General features: G+C 35.0%; 1 protein-coding gene across 2 annotated transcripts in view; it reads right to left on the minus strand.

Moving 5' to 3' along the window:
* The window catches only part of MED13 (mediator complex subunit 13), a 98,801-nt gene extending 82,482 nt beyond the window's left edge, over window positions 1–16,319 (minus strand). Inside the window, exons 1-3 of one of the 2 annotated variants that reach the window (XM_008576121.1) lie at window positions 16,177–16,319; window positions 14,102–14,336; window positions 5,356–5,524 (exon numbers count right to left, since the gene is read on the minus strand). In XM_008576121.1, coding sequence (XP_008574343.1) covers window positions 5,356–5,524; window positions 14,102–14,336; window positions 16,177–16,242 — 470 coding nt within the window. In that variant the 5' untranslated portion in view covers window positions 16,243–16,319. The remainder of the gene's footprint in view (window positions 1–5,355; window positions 5,525–14,101; window positions 14,337–16,176) is intronic. The other variant, XM_008576119.1, reaches the window with a different exon arrangement.
* Window positions 16,320–16,368: the final 49 nt, after the last annotated feature.

Consider the following 16,368-nt stretch of genomic DNA (forward strand, 5'->3'; position numbering starts at 1 on the left):
GAAGTTGAATGTATTGTCTTAAAATCATAAAACTAGTTAAAAGAAATGTTGACTTAAAACCCTAGTCATCTTAACAGTCAATTAAAAATGGGTAAAGGACCTGAATAGACATTTCTCCCAAAATTATATACACATGGCCACTAGACACATGAAAAGATGCTCAACACCACTAATCATTAGAGAAATGCAAATTAAAAACACAGTAAGATAACACTTCACATACATAAAGATGGTTACTATTTTTTAAAAAAAACAGGAAATAAGTATTGGTGAGTGCTGCAGATTGAACTGTTTCTATTAAATGAAATCCCCTTTTCTATTCCCACTGTAACTGTTGACGGTGGGAAATCCTATTATGGTAATTGAAAGGTGGGGCCCTGAAGAGGGGATTAAATTATAGGACCATGCCATAGTGAATGGATTAATAATGGTGGTCAGGGGCATGGTTCTGAGGGCTTTAAAAGGTGAGTACCTGAGGAACAATCTCTCTCTACTCCACCATATTCTGCCATATGAGAACCCTGGGTTGCTGTCGCCACCACCAAGGCCCTCAATAGATGTGTTCCCTGGACTTTGGACTTCCCAGCCTCCAAAACTGTAAGCAATAAATTTTGCTTTCTTACAAATTACCCAGTTCCAAGTATTTTGTTAAAAGCAACAGAAATGGATTAATACAGTGAGGGATGTGGAGAAATTGGAATTCTCCTTCATTGCTGGTAGGAATGTAAAATTGTGCAGCTGCTGTGGAAAACAGTATGGCAATTCCTCAAAAATATAAACTTAGAATTACCACATGATTCAGCACTTCTGGGTATGCACCCAAAGGAGCTGAAAGCAGAGACCTGAAGAGATATTTCTACACCAATGTTTATAAGTAGCATAATTCACAATAGGCAAAAAGTGAAAACAACCCAAATGTCCACTGACGGATAAAAGGATAAACAATATGTGGTATACACACAATGGAATATTATTCAGCCCTAAAAAGAAAAGAAATCTTGTCACATGCTACAACATGGATAAACCTTGAGGACATTATGCTAAGTGAAATAAGCCAGATACCAAAGGACAAATATTCTATGATTCCACTTATATGAGGTACCTAGAATAGTCAAATTCATAAACAGAAAGTAGAATTGTGGTTATCACGGGTGGGAGGTAGGGAGAGATAAGCAGTGTTGTTTTATAGGCAGATTTTCAGTTTGGGGTGATAAAGTTCTAGAAACGGATAGTGGTGATAGATGCACAACAGTTTGAATGTACTTAATGTTACTGAACTGTACACTCAAAAATTTAAGTTTTACGTAATGTACATTTTACTACAATAAAAAAAAAACCCTAGTCATCTTAATTCCTAAATTCTTTTTATAACATGAATTCAATATTTTCCAAAAGTGTCTTACAACTAGGATCTTTTAAAAATTCTAAAGCCCAGGCCACAGTCCAGGTAAATTTTTTCTAAGCTCTCCAGGTCATTCCTACATCCACAGAAGTTTGGGAATCACTGCATTAATCTATACTTCTAGAGCCTTCAGAGTAACTTTTTTTAATTCTTAAATTTATATGTATAATACCAATATCAGGTATTCTTAACATATCTCAATCAACAAAAGATCTACATTAAAATCCAGAAGAGGGCTGGCCTGTTAGCTCAGCTGGTTAAAGCACGGTACTGATAACACCTAGGTCCAGGGTTCAGTCCCTATACTAGCCAGCCACCAAAAAAATAAATAAATAAAATAAATCAAGAAGATAACACTTTATCTGTCTGCTCACTTAAGTGATATACATTACTTACATTATACAGTTAAGAATACTTAGAAAGCAAAAACATTATTCTGGTTTATACCTTCAAGTGCTCTTTTTTGTTGCTGTTTTTACTATTTCCTATCACTTTAAAAAGAGGTAGGTGCAGCAAATATAATAGCACAAACAGGTGAAAGTCCTGTAATAAATTCCATATTCTATGTTTTTTTTTTTAAAAAAAGGAAGGTGTACAGGGCCCACAATCTGTCTCATATTTTTCATGGCTTATAATGCAGCTCCAGTACTTGGTGACCTTGGACAAATTACTTAACTTCTCTGTGCTCAAGTTTACTTGTAAAACTGGAGTAACAATAGGGCTATTATGAAAACTAACTGAGTTTATACATATCAAAACCTTAATTTCGAACATGGTCTGGCCAGTTCTGCTTAGGCAAGGGTTTCTTACTCCCGTCTCTCCTTCAGAAAAATTTTCTCTATTATCTTTCATATATAAAAGCAATAGTTCAAAAAGACAGATTTGTATGAAATTGCAGTAAGAACCATAGTAAGAAATTAAGGTAAGAAAAACTCAATGGGGAGAAAAAAGGAAGAGAAAGAAGTCTTTCTTAGTACTTTATTTTTCTCATAAATGTTCCTGGAAAGCATGAAAATGTGGAAAACTGACCATGCAAATCTTAATGACTCAAGCACTACAGAAAAATGCCATGGGCCATAAGTATTATTATATCATCACTTAAGATTTCGGAAATAATGATACATAACAATCTTGATGACAGACATTACAGACAAACCAGCATAGATAGGCTATGCAGAAAAAAATTAATAGATGTGCCAAGTCTGCTGAATAACTATGCCTAACATCAGATAAAGGGTACCTTGCCAGAAGGTATGAGTTTCTCTCCGCCTTTGAGATTCTAGAGTATACTCACAATTTAACATATGATTCAGATAGAAGATATCTCGCACCAATAAACACTAACAGGTTCAGCTGAGCTTAAAGCCCTAGAACTGTGTTGTTGATACAAAAGCCAACATACACATTTAACTATCGATGACCTGGAATGTGGCCAGCCCAAATTGAGATGTACTCGAAGTATAAAATATATACTGGATTTCAAAGACTCAGTACAAAAAAAGTAAACTATTTCATTAATATCTTTTGTATATTTAATTACATGCTGAAATATATTATTACAGATATACTGGATTAAATAAACTATATTATTAAAATTTCACCTAGATATTTGGGTTTTGTTTTTGTTTTTTACTTTTAATGTGCCAACTAGAAAATTTTACATTACATATGTGGCTCCCATTTTATTTCTATTGGACGGTGCTAACCTAGAAAACAAGAAAAGAGGAAATGAATCCTTACAAAACATAATAGCAATAGCTCTTAGCTTTTCTAGAAGATCAGGTTTGCAGAGGTAGCAAGGAACTCAAACAAAGGACATCCTAAAGCTACTAACAGAAACTAATACATTTCCACCAGAGATTTACATCTCATGGTGCTTATTTTTAATTAATTTTGGAGATCAAGAGATAATCTAAATGCCACATGTGGCAGAAGATAAACACAGCTTTATTTATGAAATCTAAAGCATATTCTTTCATCTGCTGTCTTCAAAAAACTTGGCCAACTTCTTTAGTGAAGTACCAAAAGTATTATTTTATAAATGTAAGGGCTCTGGTGTATGCAACATTACACAAAAGAACTTTCTCAAACGATGGAAATGCTCTATATCTGTACTGCCCAATACATGAATCATTTGTCATATGAGCACTTGAAATATGGCCCGAAAAACTGAGAAACTAAATTTTTATTTAATTTCAATTAACTGAATTTAAATAGCCACAAGTGGCTAGTGTCTACCATACTGGTAGAAAACAATACAGATCTAAAACAATTTAAATTAAAAAAGGATTAAATTTCTATAGTTTGCCCTAATATTTTAATTACAATTAATTTGGCACAAATACATAGGGATGTACTACTGTCCTTCCTGTGAACTTTTACTGCCTCATCACTTAAGACCAAAAATCCCTCAGTCTCTGTGGACTAGGTTCTTTACTAATGATTAACTGTGGGACCCAAGATAAGGGCTTAGAACATACTGAACCAGACATTTGATCTTATCTTCTTCGCTATATCCAGCAAGGATTTATTCCATACTATATGTTTGCGTGTGTGTATATATATATACACGTGTATGCATATGTGTGTGTGTATATGTAGGTATGTACACGCACACACACACTCTGCCTTTTAAAATTGGGGTTAAAGATAACTATCTTACACAGAATAAAAATATCAAAAAAGTTTTACCAACTCAGCAATATATTTCTTTTCTGTAGAAATTAATTATATGGCTATATCTGTAGTTGAGGGAATGCAATAAGATATAAGTACACATTAAAATCAAACCAAACATGTTCCTTATTAACATATTTCCCTCCTCTTACAATCTCATCTGCCACTTAGTAAAACCTCCTATGTGAATACATACTGTAAGATATTAGACAGTTGTCTAAAAAAGAATTCCTTACTAATATCTTTCTATCTTGCATACCTTCCTAGAAGCATTTAAAACTCTTGCTACATATACAAACTTAATTGCCCACTCAGCAAAATGGCCCTAATAGATTCAACATGACAAAAAACTTAGCCAAATACAAACTTAGGAAAGTTCTTATTCAAGGTAATCTCATTCAGATGCACTCTCAAACATCACGAGTTTGGAAAATCTTCTACTGAGAGACTGAAACCTACAGTAAATCATTGGTACTTCTTATAGTCCATTTACCTGCAGTCTCACTAGTGAACTCAGTGACTGTTATCTGATCCAGTCCCCTGCAATGTAGGAAAACACCTAAACTGTTCAAGACAAAACACTGGTCATTCTTTTAATCAAATATGTGAAGGATGGTTTGTCTCAGTGGCTAATCACCACTATAGTTGAGGGGTTCTTTACAGCTAATGTAGCTGTATCACTAGAATTTGATTCTATCTCCTCTCTTTCAGTCCCTGAAGACTGTTAAAACAGACAATTAACTACACATAAGTCCAAATTATTAGAAGATGAGAATCCTTTTTTTTGTTTGTTTGTTTTTTAAAAAAGGGGGAACAAAGAAGAAAAAGGTAAGGAATATTATTTTCTCCTTTGTTCAGATCAAACCAGCACACATTTTCTTCCTTAACAACTCTGTTATTCTTTTTAATAATGTTTATACCAGTTTAGGGCTGGCCAGTTAGCTCACTTGGTTAGAGCACGGTGTTGGAAACAGCAAGATCAAGGGTTCAGATTCCCATAACAGCCAGCCATGGGGATGGGCTTATATCACTTTAACTAAAAGTGAATTGATCACTAAGCCAAAATAGCATACACATATGATGCTTCTATTTCATACAATCTGGAAATGCATTAATTTATAATTCAATCTTTCTGACCAAACCATGATGATGAGTATTTGGGAGTAGGTGGATAAGGAGGACAAGATATTAGCTTGTTTTATTCCACATTCTCTATGAAGCCATAAAAATGAACAAACCTAAAGAAATAAAGTAAGAGTTTAAATAAGATCACTTACCTTTTATTTATAGGTTTTTCATCTTTTTCATAAGGCTTTACAAACCACTTGCCAATACGTACAAAGTTCCGGTTCATTAAACACCGTTCTAACAGATTGTGAACTGCTTTGAAAAGCAGGGTACGGCATTCATAGGAAAGTCCATTCTCCCACACTCCATCTTCCTCTTCTAAAAGAGAAATAAAGGAAACAAAAGTAAAGTAGTGGCACTACATCTTTTCAAAGCCAAGTAAAAAAATGTTAGTTTAAACTCTATATTCATAAACCCTACTTCACCTCAGAATATTAAGCTATAATCACTTCAATATATCTCTAGACATTATAATATCAGGTTTCAAAGTTACTCCACAAGGAATAAAAAACCTAAGCGCCATACAGTCTATTAAATAAACTGAAAATTACTTTTCCACTGTATAAAAAGGCAATGATATCATAAACATACTGATTTGGTTTCTGTATCAATGAAAAGGACACTTGGGGGCCGGCCCGGTGGCGCACTGCTACAGTGCGCCGCTTGGGAGCACGGCGGCGCTCCCGCCGATGGTTCGGATCCCACATACAGACCGGTTCCCGCTCACTGGCTGAGCGAGGTGCGGGCACGACACCGAGGGTTGCGATCCCGTTGCCGGTCCCGGTCCGGTACGGGCGCAACACTGAGGGTTGCAATCCGTTGCCGGACACGAAAAAAGACAAAAAGGAAAAAAAAAAAAAAAAAAAAAGAAAAGGACACTTGTTCATATAACCTGAAAAATATTAAACACACTCTACACCTATGATGCCAATTTCTAAGCTGGCTCACTTGTTAGTTACTTTGTCCTAATTCCCTCAGTCATTCAACCTGCCAAAAAAACTAGCCAGTTAATAATTAAACTCAAAACACTTCATGTCCCTCTGCATTCTAACCCATGATTCAAATATAAAACTAAGTGATGAATAAAAAGGAAGTTACTGGTGCAGGGCTTAACACGCAGTGCATTATCAGCCACCTTAAGTCTCAATTCAACCAAATGATTCCCATGATTACTATTCGGTATAGGATCCTCTACTTGGGGGGAGAAACTTAAAAATTTAAAGACTTAAATTTTAAATGGCACTTCTGTCATATAAAGTCATATTTTCACTAACTATACAGCCTCAATTTTGCCAGCAATTCTAGTAGTCACTCCAAGTTAATCTACCAAAAAAAAAAAAAAAAAATTCAGTTTGTCATTTTGAGATAAGTCTGGATGTAGTTCAGAAAAAAAATTTTTCACTCTTTATCCATTTCATATCTATAACAAAGCATCCAATGAATCCTGCTAAAAGTAATGATAGATAACACTTCAGCATTTTAATTTGTATCATAATATTTTAAAGTACTTAGTTCCAATATAATTAAGTATCCTCCTACAGCCTTTATACCTCTATATACCACCTTTGTAAGTATAGGTCATCTCCATTTAATTTTTAAGTAAAAATAAATGACAGAACCTTTCTCAACTTAACACTAAATATATATATACTATACCCATAGAAAAAGTACAGATATACTATGAGCTTTTGAATAAAAGCAGAGACATGTATTAAAAGTGACGCTGTTTATATTCACAACTTATATAACAAATGCGTAGTATAAACATTAACTAAAAAGCATGACAGTGGACTTTAACTGCACTAGAAACTCTGTGCCACTACAAAGGTTAATGTGGATTTTGTGCTGTTCTTTAAAGTTTTTCCTAAATTATAAGACATGGTTTTTCTAAAAAGGTAAGCTTTTAAAAAAATGAGGTAAGCTTTAGAAAGTGACAATATTTAAGAACTGAAATAAAAGAATTTTTAAAATCATTAACATTAAGCATTTTTTTTTCTTCCTTTTTTTGTGACCGGTAAGGGGATCGCAACCCTTGGCTTGGTGTCTCCCGCACCGCGCTCAGCCAGTGAGCGCACCGGTCATCCCTATATAAGATCCGAACCGCAGCGGAAGCGCTGCTGCGCTCCCAGAGCCGCACTCTCCCGAGTGAGCCACGGGGTGGGCCCTAAGCATTAATATTAAATAGGAAAATTTCATATTCTACTATACTTGGAGGCACCCTCATCTAGTTCCACTCAAAGCCAAAACATTTATGAGTCTCACTTTATTAAAAAAAAATTAATTAGGCTAGGAAAAAAGGGAAGCATCACATAATGACTTCACTTTAATAACTTAAAAAGGTCTAGATCACAAGCATATTTACACGTTGCTAAGAGAAAAAAAAATCTTTCTCAATTTATCTGCTTTCAGCTTAATCAAGTCTTATCATTTCAAAATTAAATAATACATTAAAACTTTCACCTCAAAGTATGTGACTTATGACCACTAAAAATATACATGCTCTTAATTCCAGTAAAATTATTTTGGAAATATCTCCCAATTCTTCACCTCTTTATAATCTACTTAGTATCCTTTATTTCCGTCACATTTTACATAAAAAATCCCTACCTTCTAAGCAGCAAAATGGTTGTAACATCTGTCCTATGTAATTAGCCATTAGTTGTACAGTTGCTATAAACTTCAAATTATTCATTTAAAACTTAAGAATGAATTTGCCTTCTTCTCAAAAACAGTAAATAAAAAATCTTTGAAACCGTAAAAGCTATAATACAATAATTTATAAAATTTCACGTAAAATCTATTTCAAGGCTGGCTGGTTAGCCCAGTTGGTTACAGCATGGTGTTGACAACACCAAGGTCCAGGGTTCAATCCCCATTATTGGCCAGTTGTGCCCCTCTGCACCTCACCCCCCCAAAAAAATCTATTTCAGTCAAACCTGCAGTGAAATGATTTAAGAATACAATGTGGTTTAGAAAAGTTATCAGTATTAATTTTCAAGCATTTCTCCGTCACTACTCTGAACTAAATCTAAAGAAACTCAGGTGAACTTAATGTTTGAGTGGGGGAGTGAAGTCACTCTCATTAACACTAAATGGAAGTTATGCACAGAACAAAGAAGTACAGGTCACCTGTTGGGGTTTTCTAAAGCCAACAAATCTTTGAAGTACAACTTCACTTATATGGCAAGTGACTACACAACAATTACACTAAGGTAATACAATTTTATTTTTCATTGCTGAAGAAATAATGTGAGAAAGTTCTAATAATGCTCAATGAAAAGTTGAGGGTTTTGGGTTTGGTTTGGTTTTTGGTGGGGAAGGTACTTAGAAACAAGAAAGCCTACTGAGTCAAGTTTCTAATATCCTGATGTTGTAACAATAGTAATACGTTCTACATGGTGTATTCAGAAATATGAAAAGTGAAATGGTACAATACAACCAACCCACCCAAGACACAGTGATATGTACTTCTTACATTAATTAAGACAAGTCCTTGAATACAATACCAGCATTATAATAGGAAGGGGTGAGAGAAGGGAACACATGGCAAATCTTTACCTAGCTCTTTTGAACTTAATCAGCCAAAGCCTAATGGAAAGTCTACTTAATGAATGTTGAACAAATGTTTTCCTCCTCTTGTATCTGTATCCCCAGAGAAAATAAAGTTTCAGTTCTGTGTTTTTAGTACTTTTCCATTACTACTAGCATTAGAACTCTTAATCATCAGTGCTGCTTGAAAATTTTTACAAAGTATTTATTTGAAGAAAACACCACAAAAGTTCAAATGCTAAATTTGATTACCATATTTTTTTCTGAGGATACAAACTATAGTTATTGGTGCTAAAGTATGTAATAGGTCAAAATAATTATCAATGGAAAAAAAAAATCAAAACCAAAAAAAGCTGATACACCTAGTACTCAACATTTTTCTCAAAACTGATGTCTTTAAATATCTCCACAGTGATCAGCTGCTAAAAAGGGAATCTTTTCCTATATAATTTTGTTCAACTATTAAAATGCAACATATACTAATGAATAATGAATGGCTCAAAAGTTAACATTGTAGAAAATACCATGAATTTCCTGAAATAAAGAGAAATGCTTAAATGTGTAGATCAGTGACAGTCTTGAACAATAATTTTCCCTTCAAAATCCATCCATTCAAACAAATATTACTGACAGCCTTAAGTTGTCAGTATCACTCATGTATGCCAAAACCTGAAAAGCTTTCATTCAAAAACAGCCTAATGTGTTGACTGTTATCTTTGATTTGAAGATTTAGAAGACACTTTCTTGCTCAAAAAGGACAGTACAAAAAGAAATACAGCAAATGAAGTTTTTACCTAGAAGACTAGTCAATATACAGAGTTGGGCCACAAGTAAATTTTACAACAGAAGATAGAAATGAATTAACTCTTTAGACTTCCTCAGGAACAAAACTATTTTTTAGTTTGGCTGGCACTAGAATCCTACACCTGGCTGCTGTTTATCTATTTGTCAGTCTGTTAAAAGCTATCATTTAAGGTTAAAGTCCACTATAATTAATATAGTTCAATAAAAGCAAACAAAATTAAATTTGGAACAATGGCCAACTTAGTATGAAAGTATTCATTATGATGAAATTCTGCTATAATGAAAGTATTTGGACATGTTGGTAAAATCCAGTACACAGACCTCAGGAGCCAGGAAGAAGGAAAAATATTTTTAGCACTCACCAAGTCTGTGTTTTTAGTTCACAAGGTATCAGTTTTCTCAAAGAGTTTCACCACAGTCTAACTCACAATGATTTTTTTTTTAAGATGACAAACTTGGAAAAGGGAATTTTGTTTTTATTTTTGTTTTAAGGGAAAGAATAAAAGCCACTGATGACAGGAATAAAATTCCAAAAATGTTAGGACACAGAATAAAAATACACAGAAAACTTCTTCTTTGATGACACACTAATGAAAATGAAACAATCTTGCTTTGAAGCAAACAGTGCATTAAAAAGAACCAATCGGGGCCAGCCCGGTGGCGCACTGCTACAGTGCGCTGCTTGGGAGCGCGGTGCCACTCCCGCTGAGGGTTCTCCCCACACTGGCCAACTGCAAACAAACAAAATCACTATCCATATCAATTTAACTATCCATACTCCTAGAGAGAGTAGAGCAAAAAGTAAAAACTCATTATCTGTTTGTCTTTGGGATTCAAGAGACATTTCGAACAAATACGTTCCTACAATGTTACAGTTAGGCTAATACTAGACTAGTTAGCACAATTCCTGATTCAAAAATCATCAGGCCTTTGCAAATTACTTTGCTAAATAGTATTGATATTGCTACAAAATGAGTAACTGAGGGTTTAAAGTATGTATTAAAACAGAATCAGTTCACTGTAACTGATCTTTACCAATTAACAATAAAATGAGTTTATGTTCTATTTCTACCCATCAGCTAAACTTAAAAGGTGACCCAAACAAGTTCTAAATGATATGAGAGCCTGAAATTTAAAATGCACTACGAAACCTGACCAAATTCTTCAGAAATGTCAAAATCATCAAAAACAGAAAGTCTGAGATATCACAGTCTAGAACAACCTAAGGAGACATGACAACTGAATGTAATGTGGAATAAATAAATAGAAATCCAAATAAAGTATATACTTTAGTTAAAAATAAAGTATTAATATTGGTTTATTCATTGTGAAAAATGTACCATTCAAATGTAAGATGTTAACAATGAAGGATCTCAATAGTAATAATAAAAATAATAATTAAAAAAAAAATAAAGACAATAAAGGAAATTGAGTGAGGATTACACAGGAACTCTCTATACTAAATTTGCAACTTTTATGTAAATCTAAAACTATCCTAAGGTAAAAAATTTATTTTAAAATCACAGTATGGATGACACAAAGGCGATAAGGAGGTTAAGCAAAAGGAATTCTGTATTTTTGTTACTGATATTTCAGTTAAACAAGAAAACTGAGAACTCTCATCTTTGCAAAAAGGAATGCCTTTCCTCCTCCCCCAACCGAGAAAAAAAGGAGGGCAATATTATCATGATAATCACAAACATTTCAGTAACAAGATGTGGTAGATACTGAACCAAACAGAAGGACACTGCCTGTGAGGAGGCGGTTCTGGCAAAATTAACCAGCTTTTTAGATACCACCTGGGTCCTTCCGGTTCCCCTTTCCTCAGTGCTACACCTCCACTTGGAACTCGGGATTGCCTCCTGCAGCTGATGCCGCCCCTACTGTCCAGCTGCTCTCTTCTCAGGGGAGCTTAAAAGAAGGGAACTGAGTGCCACAGATGGGAAGAAATGAAAAAGGGGTTAGCTAGAGAGACAGAGGCATACTAATTACCCCAAAAGGGAGGCAGACGGTGTCCCTGGAGCAAAGAAAAGGGAACGACAAATATACTCATCTGAAAAGACCTTATTATTCTTTAAGATATGTCTGATTTAAGTAACAAAATTCTAAGGTAAATGACAGGTTAAAAAAAAAGCTGAAACATTATATAAACACTGACTATACAAATTAAAACAATACAGGACAGGATTTGAAACAGTAAATATGATCACATACTACTATTTCAGTTTACTATAAAATCACTCCCCACTTTAATTTTTAAAAGTTATTATTCAATAGCATTCACTAAATCTGACAAAAATTAAAATCTAATTTCCCAAAACTACTTTCATTCATATTCAAGATCAATATCTATTTTAAAGTACAGGTACTACCATTTTTTAAAATTATGCTAAAAACCAAAGCTAAACTAGATTAGAAACTTTTAAAACTGTAACCCAGTTTCAGTAAACATACCTGACTGATAACATGAAAAAAAATACTCACATAGTGTATTTAACAATATACATCGAAACAGCTCACATTTAATTTTAACAGGCTTTTCACTTTCAAAATATGAGTCCTACTATGATAAAGCAAAATCCCATATATCTGTTCAAATTATCTTTGATTCAGAGAACAGTGTTATAACAACCAAGGTCAAGGATTCAGATCCCCATACCCGCCAGTCACCAAAAAAATAATAAAAATAAAAATTATCTTTGATTCCACAAAATATATTTCATGGAATATTTAAAAAAATAAATAAATAAGGTCTGTTCAGATGCTCTGCCAACTAACTTTATCAAGAAAACTAAAACCCCTGTCAGCATTATAGTTTTATCAACAATTATATTTTATCCACAATCATAGTTTATCAATAGACAGTTTAATCAACATTAAAATAGTCTCTAAACATTTTAGGAAGGTGTTTTTTATGACCATGACCACTTAAAATAAAGATTAAAATAACTCAAGTATACCCAAGTCAATAAAAGAAAAAGGAAGCTGGCAGGCTTAGCTTCTGGCATAACAATTAGAATCATCATCTCACTGAAACCACTAAGGAATATGTACAAGGGTACTTCAAACAGTATGGAGAAAATAGAATTAAAAGATAATATGAATCTTGCACATGAACTTTTTGAAGTACCCTCCCATATCCTGACGTATTTACATATATCATATAGACATACACACACACATTCATTATATACAAATACATCGTTTTACATATTTAAAGCTACATTACATACTTAGAATAAAGACTAGACTTCTCAGCAGGCATCTTATTAGAAAAGCTAGAAAGCTTTATCATGAAAGAATTGCAACCACTCTCAAAAATAAAAATCAACGCTGAAGAGTGCGTTCATTGGAAGGTAAAAAGCAATTATCAAAACAAACAAATGTAACACATACATTCCTACACAAACATTGGTCTTACTAAGTACCAGTTCAAGATACAGACACCTGGATTACGTTTCATTCAAGAAATAAAATACTTAGACGATTAGAGTGTGGTACCAATAACACCAAGGGTCCAGGGTTCAATCCCTGTACTGACCTGCCACCCCCGCAAAAAGAAAAAAAAAAAAACAGATCTTATAGGTCAAGTAGACAATAATTGAAACTTCAGAGTACTCAATTTCGAATAAGAACGCTTTTTGAAAATTATCTAAAATTCTTAAATTAACCTGTCAAGACTCATTATCAAACTATCTTATTCAAGTCATTGGTACCCAATAGCACATAACTAATCATTTAAATTCCTATCAAAGATTCTTAACACTGACTCTTACAGTCCAAAATAAAACACAAGCTTCAGTAATTACACAAAGAGTTGTATTTTCTCTTTCTAAAGTAGCATTTAGTCTTAAAAGTCAAGAAAATAAGAAGTAATCATATTGATTTGCTCACAAGAAATTATTTGTGTAACCTTTTAGATTATGACCCCAAGACCTATAAAAGCTAAACAAGTTGGCACGTCTCATATTAATATGATGGAAGAGTATCTAAAAGAAAAGAATCACTTTCCAAAAATAACAAAATTAACATATGCCTTCAAATGTTAAAGTAACAATCTCAAATAACAAAAAAATAACCATATGCATTGCAAAAAAACAACAGAAAGTTACAACATTTCTAGATACTACTCCAATTATCTGCATATTCATGAAAAAAAGCAATGGCAGAACTGAGTTACACTTCGCTTCAAAAGTATTATATGGCTTTGTTAGAAAATTTATTCTCCAATTCCATTTTTCTTAGGTCAAAGTAACATGCCTCCCTTGGGCCCTGTGAGAAATTAACAAGTTGGGTGGTGGAAGGACAAAGTTACTCAAGGCTCAAAAAGCCTGGCATAACACATGGGAATAATTTAAGTAAAATAAAATAATCACAGCACAATAAAACACGAAGCTGAATTTTTATCTGGCTTCATAACTAACAGTGTTCCACCCCCCCACCCCCGGCAAAGCCACAATTTAATTTGTAATACAAATGCTATTTTGGGGAAAGTATACAATGTTACTGTATCATTAGTTAGAAATGGCAAATTGTTTTCACCTGATAAGTCATGGTGAATAAGGTCAGCAAAATTGGGGTCTTCACCCCACCAAAATATCCACAACTCTCTTCTTCCAGGCCTTTGATCTCGCCGCCAAACACCAAGTACATCTGCCTTAAGGCAGCGACTAAAACTGCTCAAAATGGGGTCTTCTTCTGTCACCGGAAACAGAATAGGGGCAGAAGTCGGGCCGTGCCATACATATCTTTTCCATTTAATTCCTGTCAAGTCAGCCTGAAGGAAAGAAAGCATGATTTTTTTTTTATTATAGCACATTCACTCAAAGTCAAAAGTATTCACTATAAAGTTTCTTATTTCATTAAGACATTACAATTTTCTGACATACGTTTAAGATATTAAAATCAGATTAAGATTTTAAAAAGCTTTATAACTCTGATTATTGAACAACCAAGAATTTTTTTTTAAAGTTAAAAAATTAACATATCACTGAACAGCAAGTCAATAAATACAAAGTGTCCCAAGTAGAAATAAAAGAAACTTCATGTTAAATACAAACATGTTCTTTAATACTGCACACTGAGTATTTATTTCTTCTCTGTCCTAAACTCTATTCTAACTGGTCACATTTGTTCCTTGGAGCCAAACTGCACTGAAAATTAATTCTTAAAGACCCATCATTCCATGTTTGTAGAAGTCATAGCTCTAATGAAAAGACATCTGAACAACTGTTGAAAAAAATCTATGTTAATTCTTCACACACACTCTTTCAGGAAAAGCCAAATAGCTGCTCAGAAAGAACTGTCAGGTTTGTGCTAGTCCATTTTCAAAGAACCTGATCGTAAAAGTACCAAAAACAGATAGAGATGAAGACGATGTAAATGTAAAAATCCTGGCATATGTCTCATTACATCTGTAGAGATGCTGATTAACAGACACTGTAAAGGAAAGCAACATTTTATAAAGAAGAAGTGTATTAAAGATCTCAATTTAGCATCAAAGAAATTCGACAAAGGGAGTTCAATAATTCTTTACTCTAACTTAAAGACGTAAAGCATAAGGTGCCAAAAATGAAACTGCTGACACATGACTGGCAGTTTACACTTGCCAACTAGTTGTGCTCCGCCCACTTAATTCACTTACCTATCACATACTCTCTTAATATTTCTCAGATCACAGAGAAAAACGAAAAAAGAAAGTCACCCACGCTTTAGGTCACTGAGGAAGCTAAGCTGCTATTGTCCAATTCAGGACTAGACATTTGCAACAGTTGGTACTTTTGAAAGTCTTAACTGTTGGATGTTAGCAGACCTGGGCCATCCTACCCAATTGTCATCCCTACATCCAGCTTCCCCAGACTTTTCATTTCAATGAAACAAGGAGCAGCCTGCTCAAAACATTCTTAAAAAGCAAGCAAAACAGACAAATATAGAAACATTTAGTACAAACCACAACACCTCCTCCATTAGTCCCCTCCACTCTCACAAAAAGTGTTCTAATAAAAGCAAGACAACTAGAAATTGTCAAAATGGCAAACTGTTTTCAAAGTTCAAAAAGAAAATACAAGAAATGACATCTACTGCTTTTAACACAAAGATCTGAAAGTCACGGAAGGAAGAAACTAACCCTGTGTTAGTTTGACTCATACCACAAAATGTAATGCATAAGTTTGGGGGTCCTGTTTTATCAGGGGAAACCAAATCACCAGGGTGAGGTATAAAGGCAGTGGGAGTAGGGGCAATAATGGGAAGTACGAAGAAGGGATACGTGGTCAACAAGGAGAAAAGCAACAGTTAAGCAAGAAACACAAGAGGGAAATGTTAGTCAGTGTCCTGCCAGATAAGGAGCCCAAGTTGCACACTAGAGTGAGAGGGGGAAAAAGAGTCTGAAGCAAGACAAGAAAAAATGCCAACACTTGGAAAACAGAGCCCAGGACGGTGGGTGAGCGAACGCCGCCTCCCGGGGCTGGCTGCAGAGCTTCGCAGGGCGCCGGCTCCGGCTGGGCCTACCCGGGACTCGGGCATCTGGCTCCGACCCGGACCCCCTCCCCCACGGCCCAAGGGCGCACCTCGCGGCCCCTCCCCCACAGCCCGCTCACCGCGGCCCCGGCACTCACCAGGCAGAAGAGGTTACAGTGACAATCTTCCAGGCTGGCCCCGTTCGGCACGAAGGAGGAACTCATCGTCCCTCACAGCAGCCGCCGCCGGCGCCACAACCCACCATCCGCCATTACCGCCGCCTCCGACCAGAGAGAGAAACACAGACACCGGGGAGGGCGGGGGGGTGGTGGTGGTTGGGGGGCGGTGGA

Source organism: Galeopterus variegatus, unplaced genomic scaffold (assembly GCF_000696425.1).
Source record: "Galeopterus variegatus unplaced genomic scaffold, G_variegatus-3.0.2 Scaffold1292, whole genome shotgun sequence".
In the NCBI taxonomy this organism is placed as follows: Eukaryota; Metazoa; Chordata; class Mammalia; order Dermoptera; family Cynocephalidae; genus Galeopterus; species Galeopterus variegatus.